The sequence below is a fragment of the Mesoplodon mirus genome, assembly GCF_964341445.2.
Source record: "Mesoplodon mirus genome assembly, chromosome: 10".
Taxonomy (NCBI): Eukaryota; Metazoa; Chordata; class Mammalia; order Artiodactyla; family Ziphiidae; genus Mesoplodon; species Mesoplodon mirus.
In genome coordinates this window covers 29,766,671-29,782,245 of record NC_138986.1, presented here as the reverse complement: position 1 = coordinate 29,782,245, position 15,575 = coordinate 29,766,671, and the positions used below count along the sequence as shown (strand labels likewise).

At 36.9% G+C, this 15,575-nt stretch overlaps 1 protein-coding gene across 2 annotated transcripts in view; it reads left to right on the top strand.

Moving 5' to 3' along the window:
* The window catches only part of EYA4 (EYA transcriptional coactivator and phosphatase 4), a 257,178-nt gene that overhangs the window by 131,741 nt on the left and 109,862 nt on the right, over positions 1–15,575 (top strand). For both annotated transcript variants that reach the window (XM_082633829.1, XM_082633828.1), the window contains exon 3: positions 2,741–2,790. In XM_082633829.1, coding sequence (XP_082489955.1) covers positions 2,741–2,790 — 50 coding nt within the window. The remainder of the gene's footprint in view (positions 1–2,740; positions 2,791–15,575) is intronic.

Sequence of the window (15,575 nt, the reverse complement as noted above, 5' to 3'; positions counted from 1 at the left end):
AGTTTATAAACAACAGAAATTTATTTCTCACCATTCTGGAGGCTGGGAAATGCAAGATGGAGGCTCCAGCATGGTTGTATGTGGTGAGAGCCCACCTCCTGGTTTAGAGCCAGTGACTTTTTCTCACTGTGTCCTCACATGGTAGAAGGGCTAGGGAGCTCTGTGGGGTCTCATTTGTAAGAGCATTAATCCCATTTGTAGAGCCTTCATTTTCATGATCTAAGCACCTCCCAAAGGCCCCACTTTCTAATTCTGGGGGGTGAGGATTATACATATGAATTCTGAAGGGGTACAAACATTCAGACCATAGCAAGGAGCTAAGGATTAGTGCTATACAAGATCAATGCCATGTCTGCTTTCATGGAATGTATACTTTCTCTCTTGCTGCATTAGGCTCTTATCTGTCTCTCAGTACTCAGCCTGTCCCCTTCCACACTACCTCCTGCACCATCTCTACCCAGTCTGTTTCTTAAAATCCTTCATCGGTCTTCATTGTCCAAAGATTAAATTCCAAATTCTTTACCATTTATAAGGTCTTCATAATATGGTTCCCCTGACAAACCCCATGACGTTGAAGTACCTACTTTTTTCCAGATTTCGTCTTTGAAGCCTATGTCCTTTAAGACTTAGTTCAGAAGTCACTTGCCTCTGAATAAGTAGATTGTCCTCTGAACATCAACCTCACTGTATAGACCTCTCCTATAGTAGTTATGGTATCTTAAATATTATTCTTCCCTCATTCGACCATGAACAAATGAATAAACCCCCCAAAAAGAATTACTTTGAAGAATGCAAAGTTCTAACAATATCTAAAAGAATATCTATATCTACTTCAATCTTTCATCATATTCTTATTAAGCATAAGCTATGAATCTGGGACTGTGCAAACTAGATAGTAAGTAATCAATAATTGTGTTATCTGGCATTACAATTACAACTTTAAGAATAAATTAAAATAATAAGAACTTTCTGGTTAGTTATTTGGAGAAAGATGTTTTGTAAAGCCATTGGTATTAAAGATTTTAAAAAATCTTTGCTTTTTAAACCATAAGAAGCTTGTCTCATTCTGACTCTTGCTTGGAAGTATCTGTCTAGTTTGCTTGTGTGATCTGGAGCTCCTTTAGTCAGTCCCAAAGTCAAGCTATCATAGTCTTTCAGAAAGTGACATTCACTTTGAGGTGATCTCTACATATTCATTGGGCAGTTCATATAGTTTCTGGTGATGAATCATAGGAAAGAACCAGTGGGTAAGAAGGGTTTTATTATCGTGTCCTTCCCTTTTAGTTATTTTTCTTGGCATTTTTAATGGACTTTTGTGGGTTTCATAGTGAATTTTATGCTTACATTTTAAGAAAAGTTTTCCTTTTTCCCTCTTCTTTTTTTTTAAACTAATTACTCAAAAATATTTCTTCACCCTTCCATCTCTTGGTGCTAAGTTTCATATTAAGAGCATAGAAGATGTTACTTAATAGGACAGAGATAATAATTTCTTTGCTAACCAGTTTTATTTTCATACTGTATGAATGTATACAGTGGATGCAAAAAAGAGTATAGTTAATCAAGCAAATACTTGATTTCCCCAATTATAAAACATCTAGGCTTAGAACTGAAAGCAAAAACGTGGATTTTTGAAAGTGTAAGGATCTTTTTTTTTTTTGTATTTGTAGTTTTAAGTCAGAAGAGGAAAGAGTTACTTTGTGAGCTGGAAAGACAACGCTGTATCTTTAACATTTAAAACTTACTCTTAAGTGATGCCATTTGTATCACAGTTCACACTTATGTAATATACTCATGGTGTATATTCAGTAGACTTATTTTCACTTCCAAGCTACATATTAGAGGTTAAAGTGCCTTGGATTCTGTAGGTTGCATAAATAGACCATGGCAATGTGAACGCCCAGAGTGTATGACAATGGACTTGTTAATGTATACTGTTTATGATCCATATTAACTAAGGAATTTTTGAAACGGAATTTACTTTACATATAATGTACCATTAAGACCATAATAATCAGACATAGTTATCTGTGCTTGAAGTTAAATTGTGAAAGGCAATGGATGTGTGCTTTACCTTATTTTAGAGGATGTATCACACACTTTTGTCCAGAAATGGATAGCGTGTCCTAAAAGTATAAGTTATTTTCATTCTTTACCTTTTGTGGGTTAAAAACCACAAAGGTGAAATACAGTCTGCAAAGTATACGCTAAATATATATGAGATGTCTGTGAACAATGCCAAAACTTAATTGATATGCTGAGAAATATATAAAACATACAGCCACTGGATTGAGAAAATGAAAATTAATATATGAATGTTTTAGCTAACACTGTGCTTTGCCCCCAGAACCTGGTGTTTATTATTGTGCGCTTTAGTAGGAGACAGAAGCAGTATCAACTGGAAAAACATTTCTTAGTGAATTGAGAGCAGTATGACTTTCCAGTTCCTAAGTGGGAAACCTGGTTCTTTGGTTTCTTTGTTCCTAGGTAAGCTAGTCCCAAGCTATTTTAGCCGAACATTTTACATACTAATGGAGTCTAGGGAAGTGCCTTTGGCAGCTGTTCATAGGATAATAATGAAATACACTATTTAATACCACATGCTACTGCTGTAAAATGTGGGGAGTATTTTATAGAGATCTTGGTGAGCAGAGCTGTAGCCACTTTAAGTTTAACAAGTGTGTGAACCTGAATGAGGAAGTTGTATTTTCATATGAGACTAACTAGTACTCTTTTCTTACAGGTAAAGAAAACGTGCACAGAATCAGATGTTCCAGAACCCCAGAATTCCAGGTACAGTAAAATAGGGGCCAAGACTTCACTAAGAGAAATTGCAATTTTGGAGAACTAATAAGACATTAGACTCCAGATACAACTGTATTTTAAAACATTGAGTTTAAGAACTTATCTGTATGGAAATTACACATTAGACTGGCTAGGATGCCATTAATCATAGTATTAATAAAAAGGGCACTGATTGAAGTCAACTTTAAAGAACAATAGTGGGAACATCTCTAGGAACACTGGAAAATATGTTCCCTTAGCATCCATTATTTTAAGTTCACCCTCATTTTTCTTTCTAATCTCTTCTTATAACATATTCACATTTGAAATTTTGCCAGAAACTGAATGCCTCTTAAATCTGTGTTTACCTAAAATCTACCTTTTTTTTTCAATCAAACATTGCTAGATTTTGAGAATGCCATCAAAGAGAAAAGATAAAAATTAACTTGGCATTCTCTTTATGGTTATATAGAGCTTGAAGAAATGATGAATTAAAGTGGTCAGGCCACTACATATAGGAGTTTAGCCCCATTTAGTTGTTTGTGGTTGGACCAGATGCCTAACAGACATTTTTAGGTCTATACATTCTCATTGTTTTTATTTCAAAATTTTAAATGGGTAAGTAAAAGTATTTTAAATATCATAACAATAGAAAATGCATATCCTTCATATGATATAAATGATATAGCTTAACTTCTTGCATTAAGAAATTTGTTTAATGGTGAGATGGGTTTTAGTTTATTTTGTCCTACTTGCTGCAGCTTATGATGTATGTAGTGATTCTCTTGGTATAGTAAAACAATACAGAGCTAGGTAAAATGTTAATGACCACCATATTTTCCTTTTGGAAAGCAAGTATATACTATATACAGTCCATTCACAGTTTGAGTAAATCTTCCTTTGTTTTATGTAATATGATATTCTTATAATTAATTCCTATATATATTATAGTGAAATGATTGTGTATGGCCTTTTCTTTTGGATCATCAAAAGTATATAATATGATATAGGATTTTTGACATATGATCTTTGTCTTTTACGATTCGATATCAAAATAGAACCAAATACTTTTAGCTTATTGGAGCTTTAGGAAATGGATGAACCATTAATTTTTTCCTACAAAGCAAAGGAATTCCAGGATGTGTGGAGAGGGGAGACTCAAGCTCTATTCCTTGTGGACATTTCCTTCTTGACCATTTTGCTGACCTATATGAGAAACCCACCTATGACTTATAGTTTAACTAATTAGATAATCTTTGCAAATAGCTGGTCTTGAGGGTTAGTAGGGAAAAGAGAACATATAATTATATTCTTTTTATTAATATTGTATATCAAAATGTTTTACTCTTTAGGCCCCTCAGGATTTTTGGACAGATAGTGTTAGTGCTTGAACAAATTTTAAACAAGCAGAAAGCCACCAAAGTGACTCAGTGTTTTCAATTTATATCAGTAAGTTAGGAAAGAAAAAGAGAATTCAGATCTCAATGTATTTAAACCTGGAATTAGATCATTCTCATTTATCTAGCAAATCCCAACCCATATGGCCTTAAAAGTGCAATTTTATTTTTAAGATAAATAACAGTTGTTTTTAAAAGACTGTTTTAAATATATTTATTATATATTATTATTATATAATAAAAACTAATTGAAAAGTGTCTTGACTTCTTGGAAACTACTAGCTGGTTGCTATGGATTAGCTGCTTCTAAAAGTTTCCTAATCTGCAATATATGGGTAAAATTAGGCAAATCAATTTCTAAGGACTCTAAAGATTTGTGATATAAAAAACAAACACATAAAGCACCCTTGTTTATAAAAACCTGAGATGGAAAGGCCTTCAAGAAAACTTAGAATCATTTATTGATTCAGTGTTGCCCAGACATTTTGATAGTGTCTGGTCCCTTCTCCTAATTTATGGTGCAAATGACAACCTCCACACCCTCATAGTGTCAGTAACAAAAAGAAGTGGCTATTCTTGGCTTCTCTATTTATTCACAGATATTAGGTCTGGGAGTGGCAAAATGGCATTAAGTCTGTGCAGTGATGGAACACCAAGAAGAGAATAAAGATACACTACAGAACATCTTGCACAAAAAGGATACAATAGCTTACTGAATAGTCAACGAATCAAGGGATGCCAAAATTAATAATTATTATATGCATGTACTGAGGTTCAGTTTTTATAAACAATCAGAAAAAAACATGAAGATGCCTTTATTATAGATAATGGGCAGCATTACTTTAGCATATACATGTATGGGTACATTCTTTTTTGATCATTAAGAACCACAAACATTCATATATTCTCTCTCTCTCCCCCATGCCTCCCTCCTTCCCTCCCCTCTGTGTGTGTGTATATGTGTGTGGGAGGGCCGGGGAGAGAGAGAAAGAGAAAGAGAGTTAAGGCCTGGGGCTAGGTAATTCTATTCTAAACAAATCTATAGTAAAGAACTGAGCTCAAGGGCTTCCCTGGTGGTGCAGTGGTTGAGAGTCTGCCTGCTGATGCAGGGGACACGGGTTCGTGCCCCGGTCCGGGAGGATCCCGCATGCTGCGAAGCGGCTGGGCTCGTGAGCCATGGCCGCTGAGCCTGTGCGTCCGGAGCCTGTGCTCCGCAACGGGAGAGGCCACAACAGTGAGAGGCCCGCGTACCGCAAAAAAAAAAAAAAAAAAAAAAAAAAAAAAAAACCTGAGCTCAAAATGAAATACGGTATCAGCATAAAATGCATGGGAGCTGGAGACCCACTGCCTTATAAAATGCTCCCTCACTTGGAACGTAAAGCTAATATCATTCATTTATTTAGCTAGCTTTATAGTATGTTGGTTTTGGATTTGAAAAGATTAGAATAAATGCAGATGGAAAGTGTTTTTACAGTAGGGAAGTAATTAAATTGGGTGTGGAAAATTTGCCAGGGACATTTTTGGAGTGACATATGTGTATCAGCAAATTCTTTGTCTTGCTTGGCCTTAATTCCTCTTTTGGAAAGAGATGCTTGGCCCACAGATGTGACTGGTAGATTAGAAGAAAGAGAATTTACAAACCCATACAATATAAGGAAGGTCAAATGTTTTCTTAGAAATAATATTATGTGTATATACTGAAAGTCAGACATTAGGGACAGTATTCTCTCAGTTTCATTAGACTGTATTGAACTTGATGTCATATGGAAAGGGATAGAATGTGCTTCATGGAAAAACTGACATTCTTTAAATGTACTTTTTTTTTTTACTTTCGTCTGTGCGTAACCATGTTGAGAATGTAGTGTTATTGGCCTTTGTTCTTAAAACCCATGTTAACCTTCAAATGGGTACATGAGAAAACTAAAATTTATATTTCTCATGCTTTACCTTTCCCTAAAATTAAGTCTATTACTAGACAGACCATCTTAAAACAAAATCTGAATTATCATTTTTATGTTGATTTTTTTCTATATTCATGTGACTTTATTTGTGTAGATTTGTGTCTAACATGAGCCATCCCTGAAAATACATGGTTTTTGTTTAATTTAAAATAATAGATATTTCCTGGAGTGAAGTTAGAAGTTTCTATCAGTCTCACTTTTTTTAAAAACTCTTCCTTTATGAGGTGAGGAAATAATTTATCTCATTATTTAATTGCATTCTTGGCAAATATCTTAGAGTGCCTATATATAAAATAGTCCCCATAATACCCGAATGATTTCTCTGGTAAACTTCTGTTTCTCTTTATTTTTTCCCTTTTGGGCCACTAACTATTAGAGCATTTTCACCAAGAAGAGATCAAGAACTTAGAAAGGAGATAAAACTCAAATCAGCCAGTTTTGTTATATACTTGTTTTGTTAATTAAGGAGTAAACGGAAATAAAACTTTTGGTGAAATTGAGCTGTGACGTGACTTCTGGGAATTATACCAGTTCTTTTCCTATGATGGCTCTGTCTCATTGTGGCTGCAGTATTGCCAGAAGATTACAGTAAAGAGATCTAAAGGAGAATATGAAAGTATATATATAGGAAGTACTTATGGTACATATGAGCTAAGATGATAGTTTTTGCACATGGAGAATAAAAAAGATTCTGTGGGTAATGGTGAGGGTGCCCTAGTCTATACTAACTACAACTACCAAGAGAAAGGCAGAACAAATCTCCAGCTTTTAAGAAAGCATTGGAATCAATCTCAGTTTAATATCATAATATTTAAGTGAGCCCCAGGAAGTTTATCTATTCAATGTTTATGTGTAAAAGCCTAAAAAATGCAACTAATTCATCTTATGTAAATAGTTATGGTATGACAGTGTCATATTTAAAGTATTAAGTTATACATGATTATTTTCTAGCAAAATAATTATTGCAATAATTCCAGAAGCCTGAAATGTTTATCTGTATATAATTGCCTGTCAAAAAATTAAATGCTATATTGTTTTCATAGCAGTGAAAACTGAGGGCCCCTTGGTGAAAACACACATTGTATTTCACTGAGTCAAATTAGAGGTCCATTTAGCCAAAAATTCTGTCTCCAAGAAGCATCAAAAATTATTAATACCAGGTTACATTTCCTCAAACCTGAAAATTTCAAGATGTAGTTCCAATAAACAGGTTCTTTCAGTAACACAACCTAACTGTATAGTCCATGGAATTATGTAACCATTTCTTTGACTTAGTAATACATTATTGACTATCTTCAGATCCCAAGATTTCATTCTTGATCATTTTTTGCTTTCCTTCCATTTCATTTTTTTTTTTTTTCACATATAATCTCTGTTCACAACTCTTGACTTAGCCCACCATGTCTAGAATGCTCTGGCCACTTCCTATTACTCTAGCCTCAGTGTCAATCAGCCTTCCCCTGTAAGAAGATCTGCATTTACAGACGCCATGCTCCTCCCTCCACAGAGGCTGGACTGCTCCTTCCCCTCTTGCACTCCCCTCCCCCTCCCAGCTTTGCTCACCTGCTGAATTTCAACTCATCCTTCAGATCTCTGCTCAATACTTCTTCCTCAGAGCAGCCTTTGCTGCTTCTGGCCCCCACCGTCATCAGGGCCTCATGGCCTTCTCCTCACAGTTGCCTCGTTTGATTAATGCCTGCTTCATGCACTACACTATAAGCTCCACAGAGTGAGGGATCATCTCTGCTTTCTTTTGCTCCCCATGGTAACATGAATTTCAACTCATCCTTCAGCTCTGTGCTCAGTACTTCTTCCACAGAGCAGCCTTTGCTGCTTCCGGTCCCACCGTCATCAGGGCCTCATGGCCTTCTCCTTCACAGTTGCCTCGTTTGATTAATGACTGCTTCATGCACTACACTATAAGCTCCACAAAGTGAGGGATCATCTCTGCTTTTTTTGCTCCCCGTTGTAACGTTAGGATATAGCACAGGGCCTGGCACAAAGCAGGTCCTCAGTACATACCCGTTAAGTGAATGAATAACTTCCAAATATGCAAATCCAGCTTGCAGTCTCTCCTGTAACTTCTCTTGTAACCACAAAGTCCTAATGTAATTTTATTAGGGATTTTTCTTGGCCATCTCAAACTCCCTTTGTATAGAATGATTACTTTCCATCCCCCAGGATCTTTTCTTTCCAGTGATAATTCTCTCAGTTGTCCTGCCTCAGAACTTCAGAATAATCCTTGACTTATGTCTCTCTTTCCTTTCCCAAATCCCGTTGGTCATCAAATTGTATTTAATATTCCTCTGTTGTGTTTTGAATCTCTTTATCCTGCCCCTTCCCACTGCCACTATGGAAGTTCAGGCTCTTGTCACCTCGCCTCTGAACTAATACAACAAATCCCCTATGGCTTCCTTGGATATAGACCTTGCCTTTCTAGTCTGCCGGGTTGTGGGATGAGCCTTTCTTAAATGATACACTTTCCATATGGGATTTTTCGTTATTAGACACACAGTATTTAGTAGATATTTAGAGTATACACAGAAGCATGAACAAATAACTTTAAAAGTGAAAGTGTGTGCAAGAGGTAAAAATAAGGACATGTACTATTCATGCCTAATTGCTGTCCATAAGAGGTCAAGGATTACTTGGGCTAGCTGTTATCCACTCTCTTATTGCCCTTACTCTGGTGTGTTAGATGTTCATTGAGTCCCATTTCATTTTCTTCCTTTAGCTCTAGATTGACAGAAGAGTTCTTGAATTTAACATGGCCCTAGAAAGTAGATTCCAGAAAAAAAAATGTACCAGTCACATAGGTACCTTGATTTTCATTCCCTTTTCCTGTCACCATTACCTACATAGACATTAGAGTAAAATACGATATTTGTGTACTGTGCAGTTAGTTAGCTGAGAGCATCTGTTTAGGAGAGTACTTCCCTGCTAGCTCTACAGATGAGCTCATTTCACTGAGGAATAGTCAAGAATGATACACCAGAGTGTAGCCTGAATTCTGAACACGGTGGGCCAGAGTGGTTAGGAAGAGTTGCATGGAAGATTTAGGGCTACAGCTGGGTATCAAAGGAGAGATAAGATTTGAAGAAATGGGAGAAAGAGAATCCACAGTGAGGTTAAGGGGGAAAAAAGGACTAGAAACTGAAATTGAAAGGTATCTTTTATGGATGGTTGGTGAGTAGTCTCATTTGATTCATATGGAGAAATAGTCGATGAGATTGGAAAATAGGTAAATTCGCATAGATTGTGGTTGGCTTGGATTTCCTGTCCTCACTGCTTGGCTGCTTCAGTGTCTTTCTCTCTCTTTATGATGGTTGGCTGGCTGCTCAGTCTTATTTTTTCTGCAGGACCCACAATAGGAGGAAAATATCCATGTGACACTGCTCCGATATTGTAATTTTTACCTCTTCAGACACCCAGATAAGAGAATCTCTCTCTTTCTCTTTATCTCAGTTCCAAATTTCCATGGAAGGGAATGGTATCAGAGTGGCTTTCAGGAGCCACATTTAGGAGCATATGAATCAGTGGTGAGAACAATTTCCAAGAAAAGGATGCTGAGCAGCTAACCCATCAGGTGCCATCTACTTTCTACCTCTTCCCTACCCAGAGTATACAACCCACCTATTTCATCCAACATCCCTTCCCCAAGCTCTTCATTTTATGTAATCCAGCATATATCACTTGCTCCTTCCCTGATTATATGTAACTCACTGGTTATCTGTTTCACTAGTATGGAGATTTGGACCTCGATTTTAGGTCAGGGGTCTACAAACTATGATCTGCAAAATAGAGATCTCTTGCAAGAGCATTAAGTGGAGTGGCAACCAGACTTCAAAGTAAAAGGAGCTCCATTCACCTCTTTTTGTAAACCCTTCTACCCAATTTTTGACCTTCCTGTCCCCATCCTCAAACTGACCAGTTACTATTCAATGAACCCAATCTCCTTTTCTGCCCTCAAAAACCAATCCAAATAGAAATTGTTTTCTCCATTTCTTGCGGTTAATCCAGTTGTTAGATATTTGATGAATGTTCTTCATACTGCAATTTAAATTATTTACTTTTCTGAAGGTAAATTTGCCAAAATGAGTATCTAGGTCTGGACTTTCCTTCTTTTGAAACCAGTTCTCAAACCTACCTAAAGAAATACAATCAGCCATCAATCACTTGTAGTCCAAACTTGAAATTTTGGCCACCTCTCTTTCAGGTATTAGGAGGTCACCACTGAATTTCTGATCAGATAATAATATTATTAAAATTGTACTTATGATGACAGATCAGCCATGGCACAGGTGCCATGGAGGCAAGGAAACCAACAGTGAGACTTACTTAAAAGGCCTGAGAGACATTTAGCAAATTGTGGTTATTTTTTGGAGAAAATCTTATACACCATTTTTTTCATGGTTTAAACATATTTTCTAAATTTTCTACATCGTGTATTTATTTTTTTGTCTTAAGAATGTGAAATAATGGATTTGGCTTGAAATCGGCATGGTGGCAGTGGAAGGATCTGGATTCTTCTTTCTGACAACCTGCATTGTCCTCCAAAAATAAGAAAACTCCTGATTTCCTCACATGTATTAGTGATGAATTCCAGAGAATGGCTATGTTCCTGGTCAGCCTCTTCTATACTAAATTGAGTTCCTCTGAAGTCTTTATGGTTAATGATCTAAAACAGTCTTTCCGGAGACTGTTAGCTGCTTTGAATTAATTTGGTCAGAGTAACACATCACATAAAGTAGCATTTGTTTAGTGATTTTTATCCAGAGGATCAGAGGAGCTAAGATAAGACTCTACTTTGCATCACAGTAATAATTAAAATTGTTATTCAATGTGAGTAGAAACATTGGGGGTCCCATTTTAAGTTGGGCCGACTTAACATGAGAACAAACAGGAGGAGCTTAGTTTTCTTTTCAGCAGTTCAATTATAGGAACATTTATTCTTGCCCTTAAATTTACCATTTATTGGGTATCAACCATGTGTCAGGCACTGGTCTGAAAGCTTGAGATACTTCAGTGAACAAAACAGGAGCATACATAATAGTGGAGTATGTTAGAAAGTGATCAATTCTAGTGATAAAAGGGAAGATGAGGAGTATTGGGGAGAGTAGATTGTGATTTTAACTCAGATGATATTTAAGTAAAGGCTTGAAGGATATGAGAGAGTAAGTCAAGAAGAAGGCTGGGGGAAGTGCATTCACTTCAGGTTGAGGGATGCACAGGCCCTTCAATGGACGCCTGCCTGGCATGTTCAAGCAACAGCGGGGAGAACAGTGTGGCCAAAATGGAGAGAGCCCAGAGTTTCAAATTTGAAATAGCAACATTCTAAAAAAAGCTACTATTTCTAGTCTTTCCCATATTTTGAAAATATTTACTTGGAATTTAAATAAATCAGTTGCAAATATTTGTTCTTGACTCATTGGTAATAGTCTCTGGCAGGCAGCTCATCCATCACTGCTACCAGATGGGACTGATCCACAGCCAGGAACACCTCTCTTTGCCACACCACACACATTCTCCAAGACTAGGGCTCTCTCCTGATCAGAAGGCTTCAAGCGTCTTCATCAGCAGAGCTCAAAAGCCTGAAGCCTGTTTTGTTTGTTTCTTTTTTTTAAAGTAATGCTCTTAAAGTTTCAGCTGTAAATATAGATGAGGGCTTAGTAAAGATTCTAAACATTTGATTCGTAAAGGTGCAGGGATTCTGCCATTATCTCACATTTAATCATCACATCTCAGTTGTCTTAGCAACCTACACAATGTTCTCATTTGCTTTTCAATAAGCCAAGGGATGAATGGATTCTTTGTTCATGAGTTTATGAATTTCTATCACCTGATACTTGATGTCTTTCTGGCATGCTTACTGTGCTAGATAACTGTCTCTATTTTCTTAAAATTAATGTAACCAAAATTAAACTCTGTTTTTCCTAAAAAACTAAATTTCTAATGGAAAACTATCCAACCTCAGATAAACATAAATAAGCTTATATTATAAAATGTTTTTGTTGTAACTATAATTAATTTCCAAGGCTCAGCAAACTTGGCAAACTTAGTTATCCATCAGACTTGAAACATGCAGGCATATTTGTGAACTAAAGAGAAAGAAAAAAGCCTGATGACAAATCTAGGTGTCATAGAGTCGATTCCCCCAAAATCACATGCTTGCTTCTCTCTGATGCTGACTTGGAGTGTATGTTCTCTTACTTTATGTATATCTCTAATTTTCAAGCTCATACCGTAATAAAGTGGATGTGAGCATGCTTACACGGCATAATAGGCAAATGTGGTAGACTGCCTGAGTTCAGATTCCAGCTGTTTGGCCTTGTTGCAAGCTACTTTACTTCTCTGTGCCTCACATATCCTCACCTGAAAAATGGGATTAATACCATATTCTCCCATGGGGTTATTTTAAAGACTAAATGAAGCAATATAGGGAAAACACTTAGAGATGTACCTGCTACATATTAGGTGAATTTAAATGACGGCTCTTATTACAAATACGCATAGTGATGGTATTGATAAGTGACAGTGTAACAATAAAAAGAGACAGGAAAATGATGAAACATAAATGTAAGAAAGCAAAATGCTTAATCATGTGGGATGTTTTGGCTATTAATGCTAGAAGCCCTGTATGCTTTAGTAACCCTTGAGGGCAGCCCTTAGTACAGTGTACTGATTCTCATTAGTGTTGATCACCTTGATTCTATAAGTAAAAGTTAAATTGTGTTTATCATCATAACACATTTTAGAATTATTTCTATATAAAGTGATTTCCTTTTAAATGTGCTATTGCTTAAAATAGTGTACATCTTAGTGACAGCGAGAATTTTGACTAAACCCTAATGAACATGCTTTGAAGTTTCTTGATAGCTGAGATTTTGTAGAATTATCCTTTTTTCCACTAATAGGAGCAACTCAAGTGTCTGGATCATTTAGAGATTTTCTTTTTCAGTCCAGTTCTGGTACCTAGCGCAGTACCTGCCGCATAGTAGGAAACCAGTAAACATTTATTATATGAATGAATGAGCAGCCAGTTCTTACTTCTTTGTTTCTTTTTTGGTGAGAAGCTCTTCATGCCTTTACACTATTCTCACCACGATATGCTGCATTATAGCTGATAAGGCTTAAATGTCATTTGTAAACAAGGGCAAATCCAAGAGAGGCCTCTGTTTGCTGTAGCAAGGAGGGTGACTCTACATCCCAGCTTGCCCCAAGTACAATCCCAGTTTACTTCGGCTGTCCCAGTGTCCCCTCTGGTTAGACACTTGACTTTCCAAAAAATCCCAGTTTGCCTGATAAGTAGTATGGTCACTCTAATTCAGATCATCATGCCCTTACCAAACTTTTTGAGATAGAAAATGTGACAATCAATCTCTCTTTCTCCATCCCTCCCTTCTTCCCTCTTTCTTCCCCTTCCTCTGTGTCTTCTTCTCTTTCCTGTCTTAGGGGTGACTTTTATCATGGGACATTGCACTTTTATCTTTAAAGTAACACTATGTGAAAATGCTCCTTGAAACAAAAGATCACATAGGAAGTGATTGTTCTGTTCTATAGGCTTGACTTAAATAGGAGCTTGTCTGTTGCATTCTGTCATGTGATTAATTTGTAGAAATTCCATGCTTCTCAAGAATAATACCATCTTTTCAAGAACACACCCAGTCTTATTACATGACGTGATATAATCCGGTATTATTTATCCTCCCCCGTGTAACCCATTTTTTCATTTTCTACTGTTCTTCTGATGGAAGATCCAGAGTCCCAACTAATGGGGATGTTACGTATCATGCTTGGGAAAAAGATGACTAATGTGGTTTGGCAGAATGCCAAGGGAGCAGCATACCCTCCTGCAGCAGCTGCTGTGGGAGCATCATGCCTGGCATCCAGCAGGCAAAACCGGCTGCTGTAGCTCAGACATGGAGTTTTACATAGTCTTAATCATAATGTTGCAGAGGTGTTCCTGGGGTAGTTATTGTTGTAAGTTTCTCATTAGGTATTGTTGTTTCTTTAAAAAAGAGAAGCAATTCTGATAACCATGGTGGAGAGAAAAAATGAGGTGTGTATGTACATGACTAGATGATCCACTGTGTGGATGACCCACCAGTGTTTCTCCAAAGGGGATTTTAAGAGTCGATTTTTTGCTATGCAGGACTGTCCAGCACATTGCTGGACCGTCGGAACCTGGCTTCTTCCAAATCTCAGTAACAGCCCCATCACTGTGAGAACCCCAAACTCCCTGGTGTGTTTTCACACGCTCCCCAAGTACCCAATAGATGGCTGATTGTAACCAGAGGAGGCTACTATGTATCTTAAAAAATTCATATGTGTCTCGTGGAGGTTTTTTAAAAGATTTGAGAAATACAAGGTTTAGAAAATGACGCTAGGGAAGCCAGCCTTCCAGAAGCCCAGAATGAGTCACTCAACTTTGTTGGAAAAAGCGCTCTCTTCTCTCCTATAGCCTCTGTCAGTTAACCCCAGCTGTGGCTCGCACAGACACTTGACATTGGAACAAGGGCATCCAGTGAGAGTATAGACAGCAAAACACAGCTCATCAATAACTTAGCAAAAAAACTCAAGGTCGGTGTCCCAATAACATCATTTGACTGTAGGTGCTACTTAGACAGTCAATAAGCTCCAGAGTCGGAATTCAAGGCCTTTTCCTGACAACGGGAAAGAGCAATGTAAGGTTTCAGAATCATTTTCAAAATTTCTATATGTTCAGTGCCTTTTACTCCTTCCGTTCCATTTCCAATCTATTGAATTTCTTCTGACAAATTCTTGGTATTAGGGCATATGAATTTTTATAAAATTGAATTTTACTTTATGGAAAGGTTTATCTTCATGCAAGGGGAATTAGTGATATTTGAGGAATATTAGGAATAGTGGGCTTATAAGTATTGATAACCTCTCCTTGGTTTCTCATGTATGAGTGCTCTAAAGAGGGATTGGAAATTCTTTGGAATTAATTTATCTTACTTGCATGTGCAATATACTCCCACATTCTTTACATTGCATTCTTTTGTGCATCCTTTCCCCCATGGTCATGCATTGAGGGTCCTTTTTAATTAAAGCAGTTGAGTGGCTGCTAAATAAAATTGGGAAAAAGAGAAGACAGGCAAAACGGAGGCTTATCTTCAGGTCAAGAATCCAATGAATAGCAAAGGAATGCTTGTTTTCCATCCCTGCAATTCCCGAGAGTAACCAAACTGGTTTTACAAACCATGTGAATTGATTCTATGTGTCTTGGGAAGGGCAAGGGGGTTGTTTAAACTAGTTTATTTGAACTATTTTGAGTTTTTTACTTTTTAAATAATGTTACCTCTTTTTTACAGGAAGGAATTTTATTCAATAGACTTCCATTAAACTGAATTTTCACCTCCAAAGTGAACCTGCATATCAGTTGGTTGAACCCTCACTAACTGAATGACTATCA